Here is a 17,459-nt window from a genome sequence, read left to right as displayed (position 1 = left end):
TACCTGAGTGTACTGAAATACGGTCTTGAAATAGCTGCTGTCAAAATAGCCTGGGTTTTAGATGTGAACAGCTCAACAGTAAGTCTGCTTTTATTGCTCACTAGCAGTTTTCACATTACGGTGCTCAGTGACGAAGTGGAAGGCAGTAAGCTACTGGGGACTTCTCAGTAGCATTCTTCATCTACGTATTACACTGGTGACATTTAAATATGATAATCCATTCTAGATTGGAAGACTGAATTGCAATTCACTATCTAAATACACACCCAGCGTACTGCCCTGTAGAAAAGCACTGCCTAGTGAGCCATTAACATAATTTCCTGTTACAGGTTGCTAGAAAATTGTCTCTCGGTATTAATTTGACACAGGAAAGATTGGTAAAGTTATGTGTATTTTTATTTAATGCATAATGTATCTATATTTTCATTTTCCTATATTGTACATATATTTCCTTTTGTAATGTAGGGGGAAAACAGAGGAAACACTAAACTTTGTCTCATCCTACACATTTTCATTTCCAAGGTGTTTGGCCTAACAATGTAAATATAAAATTCCATGAGCTGAGCAGCTGAAAAACTACTATTAACATAACCAAACCATAATCAGATCACAGGAAAGAGGACTGTGAAAATGGTGGTATTGGTGATAGAATTTACCCAAAGCATGCAAGGGATGCGGTGACGTGGGCTTCTTTCTGTTTCCCCCCACCCTTTATTTAAAAGCAAAGCTTGGCCCTGTGGTTGGACACAAGCCTTTGCATTTCATGGATTACTTGAATGAAGTGAGAGCAGATGCTTTGTGAAGCAGTAAAAGACACTGCATGAATGTAGCAGTGAGATTTCCCTGAGCTGGGTGTGCTTCTGTATTGGAAACCATGTTAATCTGTGACTGCAGCCACTTTGGTATCCCACAGCTGTACGCAGAAGTTAACTTACAGGTCTGCACAGCACGGAACAGGTAAGGAGACAGAAGTGTGTAATTCAGCATATGTGTGGGATGTTTATCACCTTGCAAGCACTTGGAGCCGTGGCTCATAGTGACAAATGCCAATTTTAGGGTCTCAGAAAGTAAATATCTCTCAAAAATGTGGCAATTCAGAACAGAAGCTAAGATTAACTACTTGAACTTTTCTTCTCACATGTTAAACAGTTTCCCTTTTCACAGTAGCTATAAGGCGCAATATTTCAATGTTAGCATCACCTCCTGCTGTCCAAAACTCCTTACACAGTTTCTTACTTGTCTGAAAGTTTGCCTTCGACACCGAATAAAATCTGAAAAATGTGTCCGCTCTGATGTTGTTTCAGGAATTCTAAGAACTGGCCAAGATCCATGTGATAGTCATTCCTCAGGCCATAATCACCATGTGCCTGAAACTGTAGGTCTTCAAAAGCATGAAAGAGACGAAGATTATCAATGCTGCCCTCTGTTTCTATATTCTCCACATGCTTGCACGAAATATGCTTCCAGTTGGGATACCTAATAACACGCCAGAACTCTTCACAGTTTTCCTGGAGCCCCTCCACACAGATGACGCCAGGTTTCCCTGTTAGGCAGAAGCCTGTCAGATTTAACGTCTTTGCACAGTCAAAAATCTTTTTCCTCAGTTCCTGCCTATATATATGATGGCTGTAGATCCACATGCGATGCAATGTTCCTTTAACTACGACTTCTTTTGAAGCGCTTTCGGAAGAGATCTTACTGTTTTCCAGGTAAGGCAGGCTGTTGTCTTTAACCCATTGCACAGCTTCATATATATGCAGCTCACCTGAATCCAAAGAGCTGATGTGAGAAGCGAGACGAGTGTTGAGCTGCGACTGTTGCTGTCTGTGCAGTGCGTCTGATCTTGCAAAAAGCTGAGGAGCTACATGTGGATACATATGAGGCAGCTGTACTTGCAAATCCACTTTTACCTTAAGAACAGGAGACACACAGAAAGAAAATGAATTCTGCAACTACTGAAAGACATGGTAGATTTTTCTTGGATGTCAAAGGCAAATAATGAGATGTAATTAAGATTGCAACATCCTGAAGACTAGAACTACTTCCACTTTCCTTCTGTCCCCATAACTCATTCTTTTGTCTGCTCCTTTTCTTTTGCTGCACTGTGCTCTAACTTTTCCCAGCATGGCTAATGTTATCAAGGTTGTTCTCTTCTGCTGTTAGAAATAGCTCTGTGGCTTCAAAGAAGGTATGCAGTTACCTTCCAGGGATATTTCTAGTGTGTGTTATCAGTAAGTGCTCCGTGTTGCTACAGCGATAAACTAAGAGTTTGCCGGAGTCAAGGGGCAAGTGGCTTTAGAGAGCCTTGTCTCTTGCCAAATGCACATCTGATCAATGAATTTGGCACAGTTGCTGGATCCACCCCAGGAAAACAAGGCCAGGAGTTATATGAAACAGTGTTTATGATTGCGTATATGATTATATACTGTATACAGAGGCACATGGCAGGGGGTTGGAACTAGATGATCTTTAAGGTCCCTTCCAACTCAAACCATTCTATGATTCTGTGCAGTATTATTATTATTTTAAGCAAGCATTCACCCTAACAGAGGAAGCATTCTCAGGATTAGAGGGGAAAAAAGGATTTATGTGCATTTTAGGTGAGGGAAACCTCTAGATTATCTATCGTAATCTCCTATAAATCCTGGGCTGTTGAATTTCTCTTGATTATTCCTACAGTGTTTTCAAATGGAGCACCTTTTCCAAAGAACACCAAACAGTTCTTTGGAAATGGAACCCTGCCTCTGGTCCAACAGCAGGAGAGGATTCATGTGTCCTCAGTGCTTGAGGCTCCTGTATACCATTAGGGGACGTTCACTACAATATACAGTCATATGATTAGTCCTGCAGAAGTTAATTGTGAAATGACTAATGATGTTTCCAACTTCCTTGACAAACCGACATGGGGAAAAAAAAAAAAAAAAAAAGTTCTTCCTGCATAAGCCTATCCTGCACAGTTCATAAAACTTCTCTGAAGGCTGGTGAAAGATTGCATTTTAGGAAGATACCTAAGCTTATACCTCAGTTTCCAAATAATCATGAGGCCACCTTGTTACCCAGTAAATTGCTGTAATGCTTAATTATCCTTATTCTGAAGAAAATGGCTTCTAGGTTGAGTTTGTTCTCAGTTTTCAGTCACTGCATTACTATACACGCAGACCCATGTTCTCTGCACAAGGTACTTACATCACGTAGCGGTCACATATAACCTTTTCTTCAATCAGATAAACTACTGCAAGTCCTTATACTGTATGTTTTGTTTCCCCATTCATAGGCTGATTTTGTTTCAGTGTTTGTGTGACTCTTCTTAATAGTATTCTGCCATTTGAAGCTATTTTTACAGTACTGTATTTCAGATACAGATCAATGAATGTTAGTACACGTGGCATGGGCTGGAAGGGAGAATTAATAAGACAGTTTTGCTAGATTAACGTTAAGTCCAGCATACGTATTCTCATGCAGGGAGCACTGCCTTTGTAACACATCTTTGTAAGCTAGTAAACTAACAACCCTCACGTAAGCAGAACCCTAGCCAAGTGCTTGTGGATGTTGTGTGCCACTGATGCCAGTTGTCTATTGCTATCTGCAACTCTATGAGCCCTTCTTGTCCCAAGACAGGCCAGATATGTAAATAATAAATAAATAACAAAAACTAAGACTTTTTTGTTACTGTCAGCTTTTGAAACATCCAACAGAAATTTGGTGGTTTCTTCCTTTTTTTGGGGCAGAGTTTTTAAGTGTGCGCGCAAGCCGTAACGAAAACATACATGAGCACATCTACGCGGAAGGTCTCACCTTTGCCTCCCCTACATCAACCGCGACCGAATACCGGAGCTGCGGGGGCAGAGCTCCTTCAGCGTGTCTCAGGTAGCGCCGCACGCCAGACACCGCACCCTCGTCCAGATCTATTTCACCTTTTTGGGGAAACATCGAAAGGAGCATTTCCACCTCCAGCAGCTGGAGCTCCAGGCATTCTTTCACCGTGACCTCCGCCGCCGCGCCCTCCATACACACCTGCCGCCCGCGGCCTGGTCCCACGCGGGGTGTCGCGGCTCGCCGGCAGCCGGTCCCTCCGCCGGGAGCGGCCCCGAGTTCTGAGGGCGGAATCTGACCAGGCTCGGCCGAGTACGGAGCGCTCACGCGTCAGCCCCTCACGGCCGCGCTCCACGGCCAGGCTGCGGGAGGGACGGCCGGGCGCCGGGGGCGAGCCCCGAGGCCGTTGGGAGCCGGAACGAGCACACGGCTCTCCCGGGGCGGGGGACGCGGCGCCGCCCGCCAGCGCCGGCCGCGCATGCGCGTCAGCAGCCCGGCCGGGGCCGCGCGGGCTGCCGGGGCGGAGCGGAGCGGAACCGGTACGGCTGTTCGCGCCGCGCACCCCCCACCCCGCCGGCGGGGCCCGCTGAGGCGAGGGAGCGGCGCGTCACCATCGACCGCCGCCGAACGGCCGCTGCGCGAGCCGCGGGGGGGGGGACGGGACGCGCACGCGCGCTCGGTGCGACGGGGCCAGGCGGCCACTCGCCCGAGGCGGAGGGCGGCGGCCGGCGCGGGTACGGGCAGCTCTCCGCCGATCGCCCGCTCCGTTGTAAACCCCGGCGGGCCGAGGCCCGGCCTGAGGCTCCCGCCCGAGCTCAGCTCCCTCGGCGCAGCCCCGCCCGAGCGCCTGGCGGGAAGCACGGCGCCCGCTGCGGGGCCTGGCGCGGGCGGGCGGGCGGCCTCGGGGAGCTCGGAAGCGCCGCTGAGGCGAGGAATAAAACAACGTCGGGCCCTGCTGGCACCCCGCGGCGGGTGGCACCGCCCGGTGCCCCACGGACACGGCAGCGCCGTGCCGAGCCGGTCAGCAGGAGGCGCCACGCTGGTGTGCGCGGGCAGCCCCGGCGGGCTGTCCCGTGCGTGACATTGTGCAAGACTCGGTGTCACCGGGAGCTGAGCCCGTCACCGACAGGCTCTCGAACACGCCCGGTCCTCGCCTTAGCTCCGGACTCCGCCTGGGGGCTACGCTGCCGTACGGCCGGGCCCGCGGCCGCCGCTCCGGCTCCGGCTCCAGCGCACGAGTGGGCGCGGCGCGGGCGCCACGTGGCGGTTGCGTCCCCGCCCAGCGCGCTGCCATTGGGCGGGCGCGGCCTGAGGGCGTGGCCGCGGCCGTGGCGGAAGGGGCGCGCGCGGCGGCGGGTGAGCGCGGGCGGCCCCGCTCGGGGTCGGGGTCCGTCGGGGTCCGTCGGGGTCCGTCGGGGTCCGTCGGGGTCCGTCGGGGTCCGTCGGGGTCCGTCGGGGCTCGTCGGGGCTCCGGTCCCGCACGGTGGGCCCGGGGGGCGGTGCTGCGCGGGCGCCGCGGTCCTCAGCCGCGCAGGGAGGCGGCTGCTGGAGCCGCTCGTGCGCTAGGGGTGTCCCTCCCCGGCCCGGCCCGGCCCGGCCCGGCGGCTGCCGGCCCCTCGGGTGCCCGGCGCGGGGTGGAGCCGTGGCGCTGGCAGCGCCCTGGGTCCGTGCAGCGCCTTAGCAGAGCCGCCGCCCGAGTGAAGCATCCGGGTGACGCCGCTGGGGTTTTCCTGCGGCTGCAAGGGCTCCGAGAGGCAGGGCAAGCTGCTTTTGAGCTCAACAGTTAATATCCGGCGTCGTGGCTGGGTCGTTGGGTGGCTAACGTGCGGTGCGAGTGGCTAGCCCCGTGCGATAACTTTGTTAGGATCCCTGGGTCCGGCCGGGTGAGAACCGTGGCTCTCCTCCCCTGGATCACGTCATCCCTTCGTGATCTGGTGGGGCTTTGTTTATCGAGTGCTGTGCTGGGCATGTAGGGGCTCCTTCATGGATCGCCCCCCCCTTGCATTCCCACCAGGGGGGTTGATAGGAATGGTTTTAAGATCTCTGTGGACTTAAAAATTAAAGTGCGAAATATGAAACTAATTATAATGACCTGAGGTCTTCTCACTCGCATCTGTGTTACTTCCTTCGCTAGAAATGGATGCTGAAGCCCTTAAAAAATACTCAGCATTACATCCTAAACCCGCCGGACTTACTCTTCATTATGGCACCGCTGGATTTCGTGCCAGGGCCGAACAGCTTGATCACGTCATGTTCCGCATGGGCTTGCTGGCCGTCCTCCGGTCTAAGGCTGTGGTATCTACTATTGGCATCATGGTTACAGCATCTCACAATCCTGAGGTAAGAACAACCTTTTCTTTAAAAAGAAAGTAGATGCGATCAGTCCGGTGGAATCAAAGCTCTTCACGGTACTGAGAGACCAGACCTTGAAGGCACTTGGACCTGCTTAAAGGATATGTTTAGCCTGCTCCCCGTAAATACCATCTCCAGCAAGTCTGAAGTTACTTTTCCCTGTATACACAAGCATATTTTTCTCTCCTGTGGAAATGCTGCAATGTAGACAATTTGTCATGTTGGCAAGGTAGGAGTGCCCTTGAGAAGAGGTGAATCTTTGTGCAAAATCTGTGTGTTTTAAAAGTAAGGAGACACGGCAATTACAAATCAAAATTACAAATTACAAATCACTGTGGAGTGTTCCAGGTTATTAGAAATTCCCCTTATGTTGTTTTAATGTCAAATGAATTTTCATACCAAGACTGTAAGGGGGGAAGTGTTGGTTACTTAATGTGCTCTTTACGTTAGTTTTTTGGGCTTGTTGGAGGTTAAATAAACAGCTAAGTGATTGCTTCCCAGAAGTGCTCCATGTTTGAAGAAGAAATGTGATTGAACCACGTGTTGGCTGTCTTTCTCTCTTAGAAACATCTGTTTCCTACTTTTAGGCTTACTACCTTGTGTTCTTTTTTCTTCTAAGGAAGATAATGGTGTAAAGCTGGTTGATCCTCTTGGAGAAATGCTGCACCCTTCCTGGGAAGAGTATGCCACACAACTAGCAAATGCAGAGGAGGGAGAATTACAGAAAATAATGACTGAGATCTGCCAAAAAGCAGCAGTGAACCAGCACGAAGATGCTTCACTTTTTATTGGTAGAGACACCAGGTAATTACAAAATGCTGTAGAGGTATGCTGCTTGTATGGAAGTGCCAACATTTTGTTCATGCATACTTTTGGATGTTTAGCCTTCTGCAGGCAGATTATGCACTTCTTTTTTTTTTTTTTTATGCCTAGTCTGCTACCTGTTAATTTATGATCATAGAAATAAATAAATTTCTTCCAGTGCTGTTCCTATATTAGCTTCCCTGATAGTTATGAGAACTTCCTAGCACTGTTTCTGAACAGGATGCTTTATTGTGGGGTTGCTGATTGGGGTTTTTTTGTGGATAGTGTGTGGCATCCACATATATTCAGCAGTTTACTTGTCTTTGCAATTCTCTGGGCTGGTGGCTTTCAAGCTTCTTTATTGGGAGGCACCTACAATAGAAAAAAGGTATGGTTTTCTTCATATTGAATCTAAGTCTACTGGCAGGAAGCTTGTGGAGTCGTCTTCCACATTGTGCTTCCATCCCAAATCCATGCAGAAGTGACTTATGCAAAGGTTATCAGTTGTATTTGTTGTTTTCCAGGCCAAGCAGTGAGAAACTTGCACAGTCAGTAATAGATGGTATCTTCGTTCTAGGCGGTCAGTACCATGGTATGTTAAAGTTCTTCAGTTCTAGTCCGATTTCAAGTTTTTATGTAAATGTAATTCTGTTATGTAGACTTATGGCAGTAGCCCAGACACTATTTCCATTTTTGCTTGTTATGATCTTTCAGGGTAGTTGTATGGCTTTAAAGCAAGGTGGGGGACGGGAGGGGGTTCATCTTTTCATAAGAGAAGTTGAAGAATTTCATGCATTTGTCTGTTTATTGTAGAATAGCAAATACTGTATAACTTTTAAGGAGGAATTAATTCAGTATTCTGTTTCTGAATATTGTGGCTTTCATTTTATGCTAGATTATGGTCTGATCACAACACCACAGCTGCATTACATGGTCCGCTGTCAGAATACCCAAGGGCAGTATGGGAGAGCAACGCTGGAAGGTTATTATGAAAAACTATCCAAAGCTTTTACGGAACTGATAAAACAGGTGAATACTAAGGTGTTGTCGTCTTCATGCAAATGTACAAAATGAGTATCCTCTGTTTGTTAGCCTGTTTGGGTCTGAAGTTTCAAAGTCGGCATGTCTCTAGGTGTGGTTTCACTAGGGTATGAGTTCACTTGCTCCCTTCTTCCCTTGTGCTAAGTCTCCCAGCTCTGGAGAGAGTCAGAGGTACCTGAAGATTGACTGTGCCAATGGAATAGGAGCCCTGAAACTATCAGAAATGAAGCCCTACTTTCCAAAGGAGGTGCTAATTCACTTATATAACGATGGAACCAAGGAGAAACTCAATCACTTGTGTGGTGCAGATTTTGTGAAAGTTCACCAGAAACCGCCTAGAGGTACGTAGCCAGTTTTATATCCTTTTATCTCTTCTCCAGATCTGAAAGCGCAGGGTCTAGCAATGGCATATCACCTTCAGATAAGGTGAGCTCTCTGTTTATTACTCAGCGACCGCATGAATGGTTCTGCTTGTGCAACGGAAAGAGAGAATTATACGGCTGGGTTTGGTGCATCGCTAGTTTATGTTAGTCTAGATTGTTTGGAGGAGTACGGTGTAGCTCTGACTGGCTGAAGTATGTGCGACAATCCAGTCTGAATGTTAAGTTGGTGGTGTCCAAAGATCAGTCCAGACTGGCTTACTGTTATTTATTTTACTTCCCTTTGTGTTATCAAGAAGGATTTACATTGTGGGCTGGGGCTGCAGACACTTTCCTGGGTTCCTGAGGAAGAGCTGGTGTAATTAAGCTTGGTGCCAGCAGACTGATTGACATAAACCAGTAAGGAAATAATTTCAACCAATTTCCTGCAAAGTGCATAAAAGGAAATCCTTGAACTGAGGGAGCAGGCTAGTTTGGGTATTAGGTTATTTGAGGCTAAAAGGGTTCTCTGTTTGACAGCCTGTTGCAGCTGCTAGCCAAATCTGAACACCAAGTTATGGTGGTGTTTCCCTCTTGCCACGCTGCTTTGCGTGCTGGAGAAATGCAGAAAGGGGAGGAGCAGCACAGCAGCAGTCCCTGCCAGGGATGGGTGCTTGTGTCACATCTGGATCCTGGTTTTAGACTGGGACTGAGGGGAGACTCCTTGGTCGTTTCTGTGCGGGGATATGCTCTGAAAAGAAAACGTGATTTCCTAATCATTCACTGAAGTAAATTATTTGGTTTCTCTGAAGTGTTAAGTGGCAACAGCTTCCTGTTTAAAGTCATAGGGAGTCTCAACCTGTTAAATGTTGCAGTTGCCATTACCTCATGCTTTAGCTCGGGGAGCTCTATGGCAGTGGGATGTATTGTCCTCTATCGCTGTAGGCACGCAGGAGAAGACACAGGCCAGTTTTGTGTTGTAGTTTCCTGTGCTCTGAAGGACAAGGTGTCAGCAAGGTGGGCCAGTTTTCCTTGTCTGCTTGTGTGATAAAATGTTTTTTTTCCAAGAAGGGATTGCAGGGTGCAGCATGTCCTTTGGATCTCCCTGCTGCGTTCCTGGTGGCATCTGAAATTAGCCTAGGGAATGGTCAGCTGCAGTCTCTGAGAAACAGGTTCTGAGGTTAACATGTCTGACATCTTAAAGAAAAGCCAGATGTACCTTAATAAAAGAGCAGTTCATTTTTGTGTGGCATTGCTGTGTCAGATTGTGACTTCTTCCTAGTTATCGCTTTATTGGCATTAAGCCTGGAATGTTTTTGAGGCAGGTACTCCTTATGCGCTACCTACATTGTTATATAAATCGATTATTAAGCTAAGTAAATATGAAGTATTTTATAGCCAACAGATCCACTTTTATGGTTTTTGTACCGCTCTGAGAAATCCTGGTGATGGTTGCTTTGGAGTGGAGTTGGTTTTTTTCGATGGTGGGATTTATGTGCCACCTCCTGTTGTAACTGCACTTCAGTGGTGGCTTTGCAGGCATGAGGGTGCGTGCTTGTCTTGCATTAGGCAAATGTGTCTCCTGTGTGAAAGGAAGCGAAAAGGAGGTGCAGGTCTGTCAAGTGGGAATGGAATAAAATTAAACATGCCTGAAATATTTCCTGAAGAAAAGCATTTTTGATGCAAGGGAAAAATAGTTAATTCCCATGTGTCTTGGAGGGTGAAGTATGTAGTAGTGTTACACCGAGAGTGTGCAGTGGACCTGCTGTGTGCCAGGAAATGCAGGTGCCATGGCTCTGGAGCCCTCCTCTGCCCCAGCATGGTTTGCTTCCAGACCCAGGGGTGTGCAGCGTGCCATGGCCCCGCTCAGAGGAGCAGTAAGGGTGTCCAACCGAGGTCAGCCAGCTGCCACTCACGTCAGGCAGGCCCCTGGGTACCACTCTGCAACTGGCTTTCCCTGCTGCGCTGCAGGGGCAAAGCCATTCAGCTTGGTCTGTGGGTGATGTATGCGGCTTGGTATGCTCGGTGCGTGAGAAAAGGGGAGGGTATTCTGCTGCAGGCTTTTTAACTGTTGTTTAACTTGTTTAACTGTTGTGCCATAACTGACATTCAGTGCTTATTTCCGAAATTTAGAGATGTGACTAGACACAGTAGTTCTGGGACAGCTGGGGAGAAAGCGTAGCATAATACATGATTAGAGAACCTGCATTTTTTATATTAGTACATATATTTTTGATCTGAATATGTACTTTTCAGTTGCCATTCGATACAGTTTCCCTGTTGCAAGTGTCTTAGTAAAAGCAATGTCTGTTTCAGAGCATTAGTTTTGTGTGTGTGACTGCACAGAGCCGATTTCTGCGTGAGATCCACACTGGGACTAATTTAAACGTTCTGTGTTTTTTGCTGTCTATAACTTGTGTTTGTAACTGTGTGCACTAGGGCTAGACATGAAGCCCAATGAGAGATGCTGCTCATTTGATGGCGATGCAGATAGAATTGTTTATTACTATAAGGATGCAGCTGGCCATTTTCACCTATTGGATGGAGATAAAATAGCAACTTTAATTAGTATCTTCCTTAAAGAACTTCTTGTCAAGGTAACTCTTAACGTATGAAATGGATGCTGACACTTTAATCTGTAAAGTGTAAAATAGCCTTAAGGAAGCTGTGTTAGTTTGTACGTATGCGGTCTCTCTACATCGACCTGAAGTGAACCCAGTTTAAAAAGAGATCAGTCCTGTACCTCATTGGTAGGGCCAAAAATGTTGTTTTTACAAGGGTGTGACTTCCACACTCCAAATAAAAATCTGAGCACTGACATTTTAACCTGGAACTTTTTCTTGGTGGGAGAGAACTTCTCCCGTTGCAGTGTACAAAGTATTGATATTCCATTCTCTTTGTTTCTGTATCTTCCATTAATTTTGGGTGCAGTCCTTTCCTCACCCTTTCTCTAAAGATTTATAAAGGTTGGGAATTTCTTTTGCATGAGAACTTGGTTGTGACAGTCAAGGGGGTTATGTGTCATCATTCCAAAACCGCTAATGGCTGCATAGCATCCTTTCCCCACAGGGGATAGAGAGAAAAAGCTTTTGTTTTTTCAGAAGTCCTCTTAGGCTTGGTGTCTATGATACTAAACCAAGACAAGGTGTCCTGGTTTTGTTTTCTTAGAGACCAGCTCATTTCTTGCACTGTGGCAGAGAAGCTGGCCAGTGAGGAAAACTTGTGCTTGCCACCAGCCTTTGCTTGCTTTGCACTGGAAGCTTTGATTTTGCTGCTCACGTAATGCCACGTGCCTGGCCAGTGCACTGAGCTTACCAAGTCTGAAAAAGCCTAAGCCTGGGGAGCTGCTTCAAACCAGCCACAAAAAACATGTTATACAAAGACTTGAACAGAATTTGTATTGTATAAAACATATAGAAGTTCTTTGTGAGCTGGTGCCGTCCTTTGATGCCCAGGAGTTTTAAGTGTTTGGAGAACATATGTTTAATAATTTTGATTGTCCTTCCATTTGTCCTACTTGTCTGGCTCTGTGCCTCGCGGACAGTAAAGCACTTTGCACCTTGGTTTGCTCAGGTGGGACAGACCTTAAGGATGGCAGTGGTACAGACAGCATACGCCAATGGTAGTTCAACACGCTACCTTGAGGAAACACTGAAGGTATTCTCCACTTTTTTTTTTTCCTGTTAGTTTTCTGCGAATGTTGTTTACTTTAAAAATAAATGGTACTATAATATACGGTTGCTAGGAAAACTTAAAACTTGGCAAAAATAAATTACTCTCTCAAACCTGCAGTAGTGACTAAATTCTTGGTGGTAGAGCAGATGCAAGAGAGCAAAGCTGAAGAAGTTCTGATCTGCTTTTACTAGTTTTGGTTTTTTTTTTAAGTGTGACAAAAGCTAAACAAAATCCCTTGTTACTTCTGGAACAAGTTGAGGACTTTATGGCTTTGCAACGAAGCGAGTTGGTAAAGGTCCCTTGATACCTCGAGACTGGTTGTTTTATTTTCTGCAACAAGGCTAAATGTTGTTTGCTATGGAAATAGAGCTAAAGTATTATTTCAGTTTGGATAGAAAATCTAGTATGCTCCTTGAAGCCGTAAAATGAATTAGGTTTTTCTTTGTTTGAGGTTTTGTTTTTTTATTTTAAAAAACCAACCTTTACTTCCACTTGAATAAATTAAATCATCTTTTTGTAATCGGGTTTGCAGAAACAGTGGATAATTTTAGCTCTGGGGAGGCAGTAGCTGTGAAACACAGGTTAGATTGTAACAGCCTGCCTGGGTGCAGCGAGGAGAGCCTGTAACACTGTACATTCTCTGCATCTCCTTGGGCTGCAGGTACCTGTGCACTGTGTCAAAACAGGAGTGAAACACTTGCATCACAAGGCCCAGGAGTTTGATGTTGGGATTTATTTTGAGGCAAACGGACACGGTACAGTAAGTATGAGCATGTAATGCATAACAGCAGCCAATACGTACAAAAAAATTGTTGGGTTACCTAGAGAAAGGAGGTCTTTTCACTCCCTGCTTACATTTATAAGCAAGACTTTTCTCTCCTTATTTGAGAACAGACTTTTTTCCCCTTTCTGTCTTTATCATAGTGTCGCCACCCTGTTCTCTGTGTTTTACGTGGGGATGGGAATTCATGGTAGGAGACATTAATGATGGTTATTTGGGCTTAATTAGTAATTATTTTTTTTTTTCTCATGGCTGCATGTATCCCAGTTTGTGATGCGGGCTGATCTTGACGAGCTCTCCTTTTTTTTAATCTAGATATTATTTAGTAAAGCTGCTGAAACTAATATAAGAGAACTGGCAAAAGAAGAGAAAGATGATGAGAAAAGAGAAGCAGCAAAGGTGCTTGAAAACATGATTGACCTGATTAACCAGGTAAAAACTGAGAGAAACAAATCACTAAGTTGGCAGTCATGGGGCTAACCCTGTTTGTGAGTACCTGTCAGGCTACTGCCAGGGACTGCTGGAGCAGGAAGGAGGGTGCCACGATAGAGGGGGTCAAGATAAAAAAGGGCAGAAAGAGTCGTCTTTAGAAAAAGATAAAAGCATTCTGCATCTACTCGTGAGAAAATACTATCTGGTGCAGTCTTTTGGCTTCAGGACCCGAGAAGGGACTGAGATAGTATGGGCACCTAGTTACAGGACGTGACTTGTTCACGATCCAACAGCAAGTAGTCTTTCACCTGATGTTTTTCACTGACTTACCCAGTATGGGAGGATGGGGGTGGTCCAGTGCCTGTGTCCACGCAGCCCTGGGACGCCCTGTCTTTGCACAGATGTTATTCATCTGGGGCAGTGCCAAATCATACTTCACGGGCTAGCTTTAAGCATCCTGAGCCCAGAACAAAGGTGAGGTGCCAGTCCTCCTTGAGAGAGGTGAGAGCTAGCCCTTGCCCTTGGCAGAGCTGTACACCTGCGCTGCTCTCCCCTGTACCACAGGGTCAGCGGGTTAAGGAAGTAAAAGCAAACGACCACCACCCCTCAAAACAAGCCAGCCACCCTCAGCTACCCAGACTGAGGGAAGTCAGCCTGGCTGCATTTTCACCTTCTTCATCTGGAAGCTTGCTGATCAAATCGTGCCTTTGTTTCTTCATGGTTGACTGCTCCATTGTCTTTTCCCTTCCCGTTAACAGACAGTTGGTGATGCTATCTCAGACATGCTGGTTATCGAAGCAATCCTGGCTTTGAAAGGTTTGACTGTGCAACAGTGGGACGCTCTTTACACGGACCTTCCAAACCGGCTGCTCAAAATTGAGGTGAGTTACATACCACACTGGCTCAGGTTGCAGCAGTCTCTTGGGGTGCTGCTGTGACCATCTCTTGCCTTTCTAAGATAAAGCTAAGATAAAGCTTTATTTTAAAGCTGAAACACCCCATTAAAAGGCAGAAGTAGGCCAAACAACCCCCAAAACCACCCTGAGAAGGGACCAGAATCTCACTTGGACCAAAATCAAAATACAACTTATACAAATGATGAAATAACAGCTGTCTTTGTTAAATGGAAAAACCTGACCAGAACTGTTCAAATTTTAACTTATATCTTGCTTTACTTTTAAATTAGAAAAATCCTATCTTTTCCCTGCCTGCTGGGCCACTGGATTTTTCTTGCTGTGCCACTTTGTGTAACTTGAATATTCAAGCTCTTACTACTTTATTTTCTCCAATATTTAGGCAAAGAGCTTGAGCAGAACAGGCTCCCACATGGTAGCATTCTGTTAGACAGAGTAAGGGAGCTCTGGGCAGTAAATTAACCAGAGGAGTTTAAGCTTTCTGATCTCCTAGGAGCAGCTGTGGCTTCAGTTCAGAGGCTGACCAAGGTGGCATGTTCAGAACCGACCCTTTTTCCAAACCAAGCAGCCACGTCCTGTCCGGGATTGGTTAATACACACAGAGCAGTAGCTGAGCAGGGATCCCAAAGTGTTTAAGTTGAGCAGGGAACTCCCAAACTGAGCTCTTATTTAGGCAGTGCAACACATCAAAACCTGAAGTTCTGTCTTACCCGTGACCTTTTTCATTCTCCTCTCATGATACAGCTCAGTTGCAAATAAATTGGCTGTTTCTGATGCTACAGGTTGCAGACAGGCGAGTTATTGACACAACAGATGCAGAAAGGCGTGCGGTTACACCTCCAGGACTACAGGATAAAATTGATGCGCTTGTAAAGAAGTACAAACTATCACGAGCATTTGTCCGTCCATCAGGAACAGAAGATGTAGTTAGAATATACGCTGAAGCGGACACACAGGTCAGCGCTTAAACAACATGCCTATTAAGTAGATCTGTTTATGTTAAACAATCTTCTGCTTAGCACTGGGTGATGGAGGGAAAGTGTGCTTACATTTAACCACACTTAACAGGCGGCTAGATTTGGGAAACTAAGTGATGTTATAGAATCATGGAATCATTTAGGTTGAAAAAGACCTTTGAGAGCATCAAGTCCAACCATTAACCTAACACTGCCACATCTACCACTAAACCATGTCCCTAAGCACCACATCTGCGTGTTTTTTAAACTTCCAGGAACAGTGATTCCACCACCTCCCTGGGCAAAACACCTCGGGATGACAGAGCAATATAGGGAGCACAGCATCTGCAGAACACTTGCCTTAACATCACATATTTGCTTGAACCTTCTCACGCTGACACCAGTGTAACTTTTATTAATATTTCACAGGAGAACGCAGATGCCCTCGCCCATGAAGTAAGCCTGGCTGTTTACCACCTCGCTGGTGGAAAAGGAGCACCACCCCAGCCTATATAACAAATGATACAACTGCAGTTAAAGTTCAGAACTTGACTTCTTTTTTAATATTACTTTCTTTACTGTTTGCTAATGTGAACATACCCAACGCTTCCCAACAGTAGCAAGGATTGATCAGAACTGAGTGGAATATTACTCTGTTTATTCTTTACCTCTGTTAGCCACTTACCTCTTAATGAGATGCTCTTGTGCCAAATGTTTCCACGCTCCTTCCCTCTGTCGAGTTTGTCTAACTTCTGAAGCTGAAGTGACCTAGAGGTGACTAATTTCTTGACAGTCATTGACCTGGTCATGCCTGGAAGGAATTCTGCCTCCACCCAACTTATTTCAGAAGTTATTGTCACGTTGTGTCTGAAGTCCCGCTCCCACACCCTCGGCACACTTGCTGTAGCTGTGTTTGACTCGAGCTCTGTTGTGACTGTGCTCACAGCAGCCACAGCACTGCTACAGAAACATCATCCCTGCCTCCCCACAGCCGCGCATCATCTGTGCGCAAACAGCATATGGCAGAGGCTGTCACTGGTCCTCAGACTCAGTTCACCTCCGTTCAAGGGGGAAACAATGTAATGAAAAACAGCATTTGCAAATAACAAAGTATCACTTAGAAAGCAGTTTACAGCAATAGTATTTAGAATCACTTTTAAGAGGGAAGGGACAAAGACAAGTTTGTCTTCTGTGGCCCTTACTGCTCCCCTTAAGTGTGAAGGGGCTGGGCCAACAGGATGTAACATTTTCAATACTCAAGTATCCTCTTCTGCATGTTTCAGTTCAGGGTACCTACCTCTGACAGACATGTTTGTCATCGTAGTCCTGTATTAACTTCTGGCATAATGGCATTTTCCAGATTGCTAAACAAGCACAAGTTTCAGTGGATTTAAAAAAAAAAAAAAAAAGACAAAAATAAACTGGAAACAAATTGAAAAAATGTGCACCTTGTATTTTTTAGGATTTTTTAAAGACAGAACTCAAGACAACAAAACATGTACTTTAAATAGTAGGCACCATAATCAATGAGCCACCAATATTTAAACTTGATTCAGGCCACCTCCAGAACTTTTCTCTTATTTACAAATATTTAACTTAAATACAACATTAAGTATTTCGTTACATACAAAGTAAGAAAAGAATACTATACAACTGGGAAAGATACAGTATTTCATTTAAATAGTTACACTACATATAAGCTGAGTAGTACCGGTTTGGTTCATGTTTTTATGACACCTTCAAGAAAATCCTTCTCGACCATTTCTTCTATCTTTTGTCTTGCTTTGCTGGAGAAGGTCTTGAGGTTCTCCATTTTTATGTCCTTATTCGGAAAACAGTTGGGGTAAAGGACGGGGCTCCCTGAGTGTCCAACACATCTGCTTGTGACTTTGCTGTTAAAAACTTGGCTGAGTACATTGAAGAAAGGCAAAAGCTGCTCAATGCTGCGAACAGTGTAGATGGTTAAAAGCAAGTGACCTGGTTCCCAACTTAGTGTTTTCCCTGAGCTGTCCTCCTCTGGGTTTTTCTGTAAATATAGAGAAATGGGAGTTAATACAGGACAAAACAGAAGCAGCACAGGTAACAATAAAAGACTAATGCCCCGTAAAGTATTTCTCTAGATTACAAAAATCTTTGTCCTATCAACAAAATACACGTAATGCTGGAGGGCAGCTTTTGAAGCAGACTCTGCTCCTCCCCTCACCACGCTTCGCAGCGGCGGAGAGTACAGGCTGCAGCCAGTCGGCTGACGCTAACGGGAAAGCTGCAGCGGGCACCTGAGTCCACTGCCTCAGCACGGGGCTGCGCCTAAGGCAGGCAGCCCCCCTGTCCT

At 46.1% G+C, this 17,459-nt stretch overlaps 3 protein-coding genes across 13 annotated transcripts in view; 1 reads left to right on the top strand and 2 right to left on the bottom strand.

Moving 5' to 3' along the window:
• Window positions 1-378: 378 nt before the first annotated feature.
• RWDD2A (RWD domain containing 2A) lies at window positions 379-3,803 on the bottom strand. Its single transcript, XM_027782016.2, has 2 exons — window positions 3,671-3,803; window positions 379-1,910 (listed from the first exon to the last, which is right to left on the bottom strand). The coding sequence occupies exons 1-2, from the start codon at window positions 3,686-3,688 to the stop codon at window positions 1,233-1,235; spliced, it is 696 nt and encodes a 231-aa protein (XP_027637817.1). The 5' UTR covers window positions 3,689-3,803; the 3' UTR covers window positions 379-1,232.
• On the top strand, window positions 3,738-16,568 carry PGM3 (phosphoglucomutase 3). Of its 3 annotated transcripts, none has more exons than XM_005234109.3 (13): window positions 3,738-3,867; window positions 5,948-6,153; window positions 6,785-6,969; window positions 7,494-7,561; window positions 7,865-7,998; window positions 8,156-8,351; window positions 10,809-10,966; window positions 11,943-12,026; window positions 12,706-12,804; window positions 13,141-13,257; window positions 14,016-14,138; window positions 14,954-15,127; window positions 15,557-16,568. In XM_005234109.3, the coding sequence occupies exons 1-13, from the start codon at window positions 3,768-3,770 to the stop codon at window positions 15,641-15,643; spliced, it is 1,731 nt and encodes a 576-aa protein (XP_005234166.2). In that variant the 5' UTR covers window positions 3,738-3,767; the 3' UTR covers window positions 15,644-16,568. The 3 variants fall into 3 exon arrangements, with proteins under 3 accessions (XP_005234166.2, XP_055666691.1, XP_027637814.1); XM_055810716.1 differs by lacking the exon at window positions 3,738-3,867 and adding an exon at window positions 5,454-5,572; XM_027782013.2 differs by lacking the exon at window positions 3,738-3,867 and adding an exon at window positions 5,672-5,696.
• Window positions 16,560-17,459, bottom strand: part of DOP1A (DOP1 leucine zipper like protein A) — a 68,079-nt gene continuing 67,179 nt past the window's right edge. For all 9 annotated transcript variants that reach the window (XM_055810706.1, XM_055810708.1, XM_055810707.1 and 6 more), the window contains one exon: window positions 16,560-17,153. In XM_055810706.1, coding sequence (XP_055666681.1) covers window positions 16,848-17,153 — 306 coding nt within the window. In that variant the 3' untranslated portion in view covers window positions 16,560-16,847. The remainder of the gene's footprint in view (window positions 17,154-17,459) is intronic.

Source organism: Falco peregrinus, chromosome 7, assembly GCF_023634155.1.
Source record: "Falco peregrinus isolate bFalPer1 chromosome 7, bFalPer1.pri, whole genome shotgun sequence".
NCBI lineage: Eukaryota > Metazoa > Chordata > Aves > Falconiformes > Falconidae > Falco > Falco peregrinus.
Note: the sequence above shows the minus strand (reverse complement) of the source record. Positions and strands in the feature narration are given on the sequence as shown.

Bases quoted from the DNA above. Each gene is read 5' to 3' on its own strand.
- PGM3 (XM_005234109.3), top strand. From the start codon at position 3,768: ATGAGCACATCTACGCGGAAGGTCTCACCTTTGCCTCCCCTACATCAA. The intron at 6,970-7,493 runs GTAATTACAAAA...GTTGTTTTCCAG, and splicing joins TTTATTGGTAGAGACACCAG to GCCAAGCAGTGAGAAACTTG. The intron at 15,128-15,556 runs GTCAGCGCTTAA...AATATTTCACAG, and splicing joins ACGCTGAAGCGGACACACAG to GAGAACGCAGATGCCCTCGC.